Source organism: Carassius auratus, chromosome 28 (assembly GCF_003368295.1).
Source record: "Carassius auratus strain Wakin chromosome 28, ASM336829v1, whole genome shotgun sequence".
Taxonomy (NCBI): domain Eukaryota; kingdom Metazoa; phylum Chordata; class Actinopteri; order Cypriniformes; family Cyprinidae; genus Carassius; species Carassius auratus.
The window spans coordinates 7,968,348-7,978,403 of record NC_039270.1 but is presented as its reverse complement, the minus strand read 5'-3'; the positions used below and the strand labels follow the sequence as shown (position 1 = coordinate 7,978,403).

Here is a 10,056-nt window from a genome sequence, read left to right as displayed (position 1 = left end):
TTTTGCTGTATCGTTACACATTTGCAATGAGATAAAAAATAAACTAAGCAGTGCAAGAATATACGTTCAATTTGCCACAAATAAATAACACTAATAATAAAATAACAATATAAAATAAGCATAGCAAAGGCAAGAAATAACATTGTAACCAGAAAAATGAATGCAATGTAAATTAATAAACATATAATACAATAGCACAATAAAAACGCTCTAATAAAACAGGAAACATCGATTTCGCTGATCATCAGGGTCGTGACGTCACGTGGAAATGGCGGCGCCCGGAGTGAGATCTCGCTTGCGTTATTTAAAGCTGGATCATCATGCTGCGTTTGACAAACTAGGTTGTGAAGTTTTGTGAGTGCGCAATTGCGCATGCGTCATTTTCTCCCCCGCTTTGAAAAAGAGATGAGCCATTTATTGTGCTGACACGACAGTAAATAATCTTACCCTCTTTCTTTCGTTTTCCCTTTGACGCTTGTTTTACAATCTCTAGTTATTGTATTGATCATTGCAGCTTGATAAACCTGTGTTTAATACAAGAACAGTTAAACTTAGCCCTTTTAATGGCCAGGATCTGCTGTGGGCCCCTGCACACTCTTGCACTACTGACTTCTGTACTTCTTATTATGGTGCTCAAGGACAAGAACCTTTCATTTGCCTTTTTTCCATCAGCAGCAGAATGGCAGCATAGTTCAAACATCTCATACAGGAGCGTCGAGTTCCGAAAGAACTTAAGCAGTGATGTTAATGTATCTGCTGGTCCCAGGACTCACACTAGTTTAGTCAGAGGTCAGTGTGGTGTAGCTGTGGAGAGCCGGATCAGCTGTGGCCGTGATAGATCTCTGAGCCGGGCTGATTGTGAGGGAAGAGGATGTTGCTATGTGCCTCTCCCTCGGTCTGGATTAGGAGGACCACCGTGGTGTTTCTACCCAGTTCGTTACCCAGGCTACAAGATGGGGCCCCTGTTGCCCACAGAGAAGGGCCAAAGAGCCACCCTGGCCCGTTCTGCACCCTCATACCTGCCCCGGGACATCCCCACACTGCAGCTAGATGTGATGCCTGAGACTCTGGGTCGTCTTCACCTCACTGTGAGCAATTCATGTAGTCATTTCATTTACAAATCATAAAGGTATTCTCAGTAATACAGTCAGATGATCTGTCATTGAATTCTGGCAAACATAAATGCTTGAATCAGTTGTGACTGAAATCTGCATCAGAAATTGTTAATTTTGGAAATATTTAATTTAGCTTTATTTAAGGCTGGAATAGTCTGCGACTAGTTGTTCATTTTTTTTTTTATTTGTTAATATATAATTTAGATATTTATTATATGAATAACAGCACAAAATGTTGTACATCTTAAACAATTGCATTGTTTTTATTGCTTACAAATTTTTACTTTTAGAAACATTTTAATGTCAGTTGTAAATTGTTCAAACATCTGTATTTTTTAGATGACAGCCTTTAGATGACCCATTCCTACTTTATCTTACTAATTTCACTTTAACACAGCTGAAAGATCCAGCATCTCCACGATATGAGGTTCCCTTTGTGACGTCCCAATCCAGGGGCCAAAAGGACATACAGAACCCCCTCTATGATGTTGACTTCCAACCAGATCCGTTTGGATTCATTGTACGGCGAAAATCCAATGGCCGGGTTCTGTAAGTTTAGATAGTTTTTCTTTTCTTACTTTTATTTGCGTAAGTTTTCTGCTTGTATTGTTACTGGCAGTCAATGACAGCCCACTGAACCATATGGCAACAGTTTTGTAATTTGCCACAAACAAATTTCTTTTAATTTTAATATTATTGAACAAATGCATTGCATTTTTCTTTTCCTAGTCTGAATACTACAATAGGCCCGCTCCTGTTTGCAGATCAGTATCTCCAGCTCTCCAGCAGCATGGCTTCCTCTGTGATATCTGGCCTGGGTGAACATTACACCCCCATCACACTGGACCTCAACTGGACCTCTGTTTCATTATGGAACAGAGACATGGCGCCACATGTAAGACCTTCATAGCATTTCACATTCTTCTTTAACTTGCCCTTTGTTTGCAGCTGTATTTAATGTTTTATATGGGCCTTTGTAGAGAAACGCCAACCTGTACGGCTCCCACCCTTTCTTTTTGGTCCAAGAAGGTGATGGACAGGCACATGGAGTCTTTCTTCTCAACAGCAATGCGATGGGTACAGTGTTTTTGTTGTTGTCTAAAATGGCGTATTATGTCTCCTTTTTAAGACTAAAAGTTTTGATAACCTGCCAATTGCAGAAGTGTTCCTGCAGCCCGCTCCAGCATTAACTTGGGCGACTGTCGGAGGAATACTGGACTTCTACATCTTTTTAGGCCCAAGTCCTCAGAGTGTAGTTCAGCAGTACCATGAGGTTATAGGTATTTAACAGTCTACATGCTGTGTTAGAATTGTATTTTACACACAAGGCAACTTAAGTTGTTGTTTCTGGTCATTTGAGGTTATCCCATGATGCCCCCCTACTGGTCTCTGGGCTTCCACCTCTGTCGCTGGGGTTATACGTCCACCAACAGGACGAGAACTGTGGTACAGCTCATGCGCCAGGCCAAGATCCCTCTAGTATGTTCCCCTGTTGTTCCCAGTGTTTCTCAGCTGGGGGGTGGGGGGTACACTGTAGCATACTTCCAAGTGGGCCTTAAGATGACTTACAATTATTTACATTTAAATTAATTTTAAAACCATGAATTATCCAAGTTAATACCATCTTAAAACTGCATTAATGATGAATATATACACACCAAGTTCTAAAATATTTTATCAGGTAGAAATTGTAAACATAAATGGAGGGGGGCTTTGAATATTGTTGTGGACAATGGGAGCCCTTGGAGTCAAAAGGTTTGAGTATATACAGTACTGTGTGTTCACTGTCTATATTTTAATAAGTAGTTTTTAAACTGTAGTTTGCTTTAGGGTCATTCTATGTGAGTTCAGCCAAATATCAGAAACTTACACTGCAATACATAGTGATGAAAGCCACATTTTACCCAAAAATTCTGTCATTAATTCCTCACCCTCATGTTGTTCCAGAACCTTAAGACCTTTGTTCATCTTCAGAACACAAATTAAGATATTTTGATGAAATCCAAGAGCTCTCTGACCCTCCAAAGACAGCAACGGACACGTTTAAGACCCGTAAAGGTAGTAAAGATGCTGTTAAAACAATCCATGTGGCATCAGTGATTCAACCATAATTTTATGTAGCTACGAGAATAGTGTTTGTGTGCAAATAAAACCAAATAACAACTTGAGCGACTTATGTCACATGGACTGTTTTAATGATGTTCTTACTACATTTCTGGGCCTGGGAACATTTCAGTTGTGTTGCTGTCCATGGAGGATCATAAAGCTCTCGGATTTCATCAAAAATATCTTAATTTGTGTTCTGAGGATGAACGAAGGTCTGACGGATATGGAATGACATGAGGGTGAGAAATTATTGACATAATTTACATTTTGCATCAATTATCCCTTCAATGCCAAGGATGAATATTTATTGAGGGGGGTCAAAATGGCAGGTTTCGCCAGACATTTGCAGCCAAATTACAGGAGTCGAGCTTTTATTAAATCTTATTTATACAGAGATATTGGTAGGCCTATTAATAAAATATGTTCACTTTAGCCATCTTTGTTGCAGTATATGCCAATGGTGACCATTCTAAAATGGGAACAAGCCTTTTGTGTGTGTGTGTGTGTGTGTGTGTGTGTGTGGTTTCCTTACATATTTAAATTCCAGAGATCTCAGTATGGCTCCAAGAGTAAATAGTTAAACTGTACACATTATCAATGGTCAAAAACCAAATGTGGGTCACTTTTCATACAGCCTATCCTTTTTCTTTTAAAGAGGAGTGTCCGAAGAACAAATACTGTTTCACCAGAAATAAAAATGATTAAAATCACCATTATTAACTGAGGACCTCTGGTTGGTTTGACATGGAATGACCCTATACTGTTGTCACATGACAATATCAGTTATTTTGAATCCAGTTTTGTGTAAAATTGTTGTTCACATGGCTTCTGATTCATTCATGGTACCGGAAATGAAAGGTCAAAAGATATACACAATAATCCTTAAATTTTCCTCTGTAGGACGTACAGTGGAATGACCTTGATTATGCAGACCGAAGAAGAGTCTTTACGTTTGATCCTCAAAGATTTGGAGATTTGCCCCAAATGGTTGAAGAGTTCCATCAGCTGGGCATGAAGTATGTGCTCATTCTGGTACGTGGATGGTTTTTTCCAACTTGTGTTGTTTGCGCTTGATCCTTTGTCTTCAAATATCAGGGCTATTAGTATCTTTAGTAAAAAATAAAGCCAAATCAGTGTTAAATAGCATGTGTTTTTGTGTCAGGATCCAGGCATCAGCAGTGCGAGTCCTCCTGGTTCATACAAACCCTTTGATGACGGGCTGAAGAGGGGAGTGTTCATCAAAAACTCCACTGGACAGATCCTTATTGGAAAGGTTAGTACCACACATGAAATGTTATCGTCACTTAAAGTTAGTCATGATAATGTCATTTACAGCATGTATTTTCTTCCTGCTCTGTTGTATTATTAGCAGTGTTATAGTCATTATGGTATATGGAGGGCAGCATAGGGATCTTGTATCTTTCTCGCCAGGTATGGCCGGGTCCAACCGCATTCCCAGATTTCACCAATCCCACAACACAGGACTGGTGGATGGACTGCATCAGAGTCTTTCACAGCAAGGTACCTGTGGATGGACTCTGGATAGTGAGTGTTTACGGATTTCATTTTAAATCAAATATAAAGGGTGTTTTACAAAGGTAACAAAACATATATGCATGATGTTAAAAGGGCCACATAAATGTTATTTTTATTTTGAATGTGAGTTAAAAGCTTTAAAAAGAAATGTTTTTTAAAAAGCTATTTCTTATTTATGTTTAATATATTTTAGTGTACCTTTAAGATCTCTGTATGTGACCCTGGAGCACAAAACCAGTCTTAAGGGGTATATTTTTAACAATAGCCAAAAAAACATTGTATGGGTCAAAATGATCGATTTTTCTTTTATACCAAAAATCTTTAGGATATTAAGATCATGTTCCATAAAGATATTTTGTAAATTTCCTAACGTAGATACATCAAAACCGAATTTTCATTAGTAATATGCATTGTTAAGAATTCATTTGGACAACTTCAAAGGCAATTTTCTCAGTATTTAGATTTTTTTTGCACACTCAGATTCCAGATATTCAAATAGTTGTATCTCAGCCAAATATTGTTTGATCATAATAAACCATACATCAATGGAAAGCTTGTTTATTCAGCTTTCAGATGTTGTATAAATCTCAATTTCGAAAAATTGACACTTAAGACTGGTTTTGTGGTCCAGGGTCGTCCATATGTAGAGTTTTTTTTTACTCTTTATGTAAATTGAATATACATAAAGTAATTTTTTATTTTAAAAAAAAAGTTTTATATTTTATTATTCCTATTATTTATTCAGTTTTTGTTGAAAAAGTGGCCAAATTTAGCAGAACATATATACACTATATAGAACTTTTCCTTTGAAATTTTACTCACAGGACATGAATGAGCCGTCAAATTTCGTGGAGGGCTCTGTGGATGGGTGTCCTGACTCTGACTTGGAGAAACCACCTTATACACCAGGTCAGAATAGCAAACTCTTAATATACTTTTAAAAAAATGACTATTATTGATGATTGATGGTTATTGATGTGTGTGGGTTTACAGGTGTGATCGGAGGTCAGTTAAACTCAGGAACGCTGTGTGTGTCCGCACAGCAGTATCTGTCCAGTCATTACAATCTGCACAATCTGTATGGGTTGACCGAGGCCATCGCCACCCACAGGTCACAGAAATGCCCCTTCAGTTCATAAAAGACCTTAAATGATGAAAGTTAATCGGGAAACAGAGACATTTGACATGGTTTAACATGATTACCAGCGTTCCACTCATTTGTGTTTCAGGGCACTGTTGAAAGTCAAGAGCACTCGGCCGTTTGTCCTGTCCCGGTCGTCTTTTCCAGGACTGGGCCGTTTCTCTGCACACTGGACTGGAGATGTGCGGAGTGACTGGGAGCAACTGCGCTTTTCAATACCTGGTGAGAGAAAACAACCACAAGCATATGCTAAAACACTCATGCTAAACGCAAACAAAGAATGTAATGTACTATATATGAGATATTCATAATGCAACCTGGCCTCCCAGATATGACAGTTGTGTGGAAAATGTGTGGATTTCCATTTTTATATAACATCTTTGTCTTTTTTTTTTATTTTTAAAGCCTGCAAACCAAGTACGTTTCGTCCCTGCTCTTAGCATATTGCTGTGTTTGTGTGTCTGGACCAGGTGTGCTCCTCTTTGGACTCTATGGCGTCCCGTTAGTGGGAGCTGATGTCTGTGGGTTTGGTGGAGACACTACTGAAGAGCTGTGTGTGCGCTGGACACAACTTGGAGCCTTTTACCCCCTTATGAGAAACCATAATGACAGACCCAATGCGGTGAGATACCAGTCAACAGTTTAAAGCCAGCTAGAGAAATAAATACATATTGATAAATCGATAGATATAAGACAAGATGTCTTATTAAAATATTTAAAAGAAAATGTGATCATACTGAATTTTGTTACATTTTAAATCATTTTTAAATAGTTAATGTTATTTAACGATTCTTGTTGGAAATATTCCTGATATTTTAGGTATATGAACTATTGTTAAACCGAATGACATTTTAGTGGGTAACTTCTGTAAATCATGGTACAAATGTATGATATTAATAATTTGTTTTCACAGAAAAACATTAAACAGGACTCATTCTAATGTATGGAGAAAAAATATATAGCTCTATTTAACTTTTATTGTTTTTTTTATTGCTGCATTTATTTGATCAAAAACACTTTACCATAATAAAAATAGTTATATTGTAAATGATTATTTATCATTTAAAAACATTTCATTTTAATATATTATTTAACTTTTAATATGTTAATATAATAATATACTGATTTAGTGCTCAAGTTACTTTTATATTATTATCAATGTTAAAAACAGTTGCGCTGCTTAATAATTTTCTGGGTATTTTCTGAATGAATATTATTAATTTACAATATGGGTAAATGTTTAGTTTGATGACCTATTTCTCACTGTTGACTAGACTGTTATTACTAGAATTTTGGCTGATTATTAGTTCTTATAAAGCACATATTGATGCCTTATTCTGCATAACCATATTCTACATCCCTATCATAGCCAATACCTAAACTTAACAACTTATTAAAAATAAGCAGCATTTTTTTATGCAAAAGTTGTACTCAATAATTAGTTAATAGTATGAATGTTTCCCCAAACTAAAGTGTGACCAAAATATAGCCTGTTGCAATATTAGCAGTATATGAATATTTCTTCCCATATTCCATACCCCCAGCCCCAAGAGCCGTATGTATTCAGCCAGCAGGCCCAGGATGCCATGAGGACTGTGATTACACTGCGCTACTCTCTGCTGCCCTTCCTCTACACCCTGTTCCATCACACACACACCTCCAGCCGCACCGTGGCCCGTCCGCTCTTCCTTGAGTACACACACTCATTTCAGCTCAATATCTCTTCCTCTGAGCTCAGCGGTCACCTGTTTACTGAGACTTGCTGGTTCTCTCAGGTTCCCCACTGATCCAAACTGCCAGACCATTGACAGGCAGTTCCTGTGGGGCGCTTCCCTGCTCATCAGCCCCGTTCTGGAGGAGGGAGCGCTGGAGGTGACGGCCTATCTTCCCCCGGGGACTTGGTACAGTCTGAACAATGTAATCCCTCCTCTTATACTATGCGCTACATATTTAAATCGAGACATTAATAGATTTTATCAAAGCAACATTTCCTTAGATTAATGGAATATTTATTTATAATTCATAAGTGTATCTCTCTATTAGTTCATGCCAAGTAATGTAGTTTCCTAATGATTACAAATGAGAACTTGATACTGTAACAATTTTCCATCCTCCCTTTGGCCCACCGTATTAAGCTCTCTGGGATTTACCTTGTAGACGCTTTTAAATAAAATTCAAAGCATGCGTCACGTTGTGATTTGTTTACAAAGCTACAATGTAATTCAAAAGCCCCCTTTAAGACAAATCTATATGTGATTGAATCCTCTGTGTTTTCTCATAGGGGGAAGCATGTTACAGCAAAGGGCAATACTTTCTGTTCCCTGCTCCTTTAGACACCATTAACGTTCATGTGAGAGAAGGGAGCATCATCCCGCAGCAGGTGAAGACCAGATCTAGCGATGTTTGTGTGTTTTGTTGTGTAGCAAGTGAATTCTGCCATCCCTATCTGTTTCTCAGGCCCCTGCATTGACGACCACAGCATCTCGCAGGAATCCCTTCACGCTAATCGTGGCACTGTCTGTGGGGAATTGGGCTGAAGGGGAGCTCTTCTGGGACGATGGGGAAAGTCTGGACACTTTTGAGCGTGGAAATTATTCGTATGTTCTGTTCTTTGCTGAAGAGGTACAAAATAGGGTGAATTTTGGCCTCATGTTGACTTGAATGGTTTTTTTTTTTCTATTGAACATCTGTTTCCAATTGTTATCTTGTGTTAGAGCAATCCAACGTGAATTGCTTCATCAGGCGTTAAAATTGGAAAAGAGCAAGCGTTGTGTTTACCAGATCTTTGACTGGCAGTTCAATGCACTTTTTATGAATATTTGCTGAAAATGTACTCACCCTCAGACCATTCAAGATGTTTCTTCATCAGAACAGATTTAGAAAAAAGAAGCATTTCATCACGTGCTCACCAATAGACCCTCTGCAGTGAATGGGTGCCATCAAAATAAGAGTGTAAACAGATTATAAAAACAGTCCATCAACTGATGCAGCATGTTTGTAAGAAACAAATCCATCATTTTTTTCCCCAATGCTTCTGGCTAAAATATGATTCATATCCATAGTATTGCTTTTTCTTTTGAAAAAAGTCATTTTGTCTGAATCAGGAGCAAAATATGCAGAGAAAAAGCACCGTTTGCAAGCAAAATTATTGGACTATGGATTATAGACTAGTATTTTGACCGGAGGTGAGGATTTAAAATTAAAATGCATTTCTCCAGATCTGTTCTGATAAAGAAACAAACTCATCTAGGATGGCCTGATGATGAGTAACATTTTTTTTTTTTTTTTTTTGGGTGAACTATTCCTTCAACTAGAACATCATTTGAACCCCATCAAACAAATGGACTACTGAAGAACACTCAAAAGTTCTGGTCAATGTGTGCATTAATTTGAAATGTATTCTGTTGTTTGTTTGATTCTGTCATATTTCCCTGCAGTCTTATGTGGTCAGTAAGCCAGTCAAATTAAATGGATGTCTCGATGGTTTGGTCCTCGGGGAAGTGCGTGTTTTTGGGGTCCAGGCTCCACCTACAGCCGTGTGGGCCAATGGCAAAAAGGTTCATGTCTTCTCTTACAGCCCAGACACCAAGGTATGCATCAAGTGCTTGTGTTTCATGCTGATCTTTAAAATGGGTTGATCTCAAAAAGCTGTCATGAGGTAGTGAATTTGTGTGTGTGTGTGTTGCAGGTTCTGACAGTGCCAGGTCTGGACCTCCCCATGACAGCCATGATCACAGTGAAGTGGAGCTGATGAGAAATCTCTGCTGTTATATAGCTGTGTATATGTTCCTTGCTTATGCAATATGAATGCATATATAATGTTTTTACCCATTTATCATTAACAGCATGTTTCTACTGTCATTGCCATTTAAATATAGTTTTGTGCTATAAAATAAATATATTTTTTGTTAAATGTTCTTAATGTTTCATTGTTGTGTGACTGAAGAATTAGAATAATCAGTATTTCTTATAATCCATACGTTTTTCCTTTTACATTTAGTCATTTAGCTGACGCTTTTATCCAAAGCTGCTTACAAATGATGACAATAGGAGCAATCAAGACCAACAAGAGAGCAACAATATGCAAGTGCTATGACAAGTGTCACTTAGCCTAACCCAGTACACGTAGAAAGGGTTTATTTTACATGTCAGAGAAAT

The 10,056-nt window shown here is 38.0% G+C and overlaps 1 protein-coding gene across 1 annotated transcript; it reads left to right on the top strand.

The window, feature by feature from the left end:
* Positions 1-7: 7 nt before the first annotated feature.
* On the top strand, positions 8-9,794 carry gaa (alpha glucosidase). Its single transcript, XM_026207543.1, has 19 exons — positions 8-1,088; positions 1,513-1,664; positions 1,845-2,010; positions 2,096-2,192; positions 2,276-2,395; positions 2,476-2,594; positions 4,122-4,253; positions 4,384-4,494; positions 4,653-4,766; positions 5,582-5,666; positions 5,751-5,868; positions 5,987-6,120; positions 6,369-6,520; positions 7,443-7,591; positions 7,674-7,815; positions 8,180-8,278; positions 8,356-8,520; positions 9,336-9,488; positions 9,587-9,794. The coding sequence occupies exons 1-19, from the start codon at positions 564-566 to the stop codon at positions 9,647-9,649; spliced, it is 2,796 nt and encodes a 931-aa protein (XP_026063328.1). The 5' UTR covers positions 8-563; the 3' UTR covers positions 9,650-9,794.
* Positions 9,795-10,056: the final 262 nt, after the last annotated feature.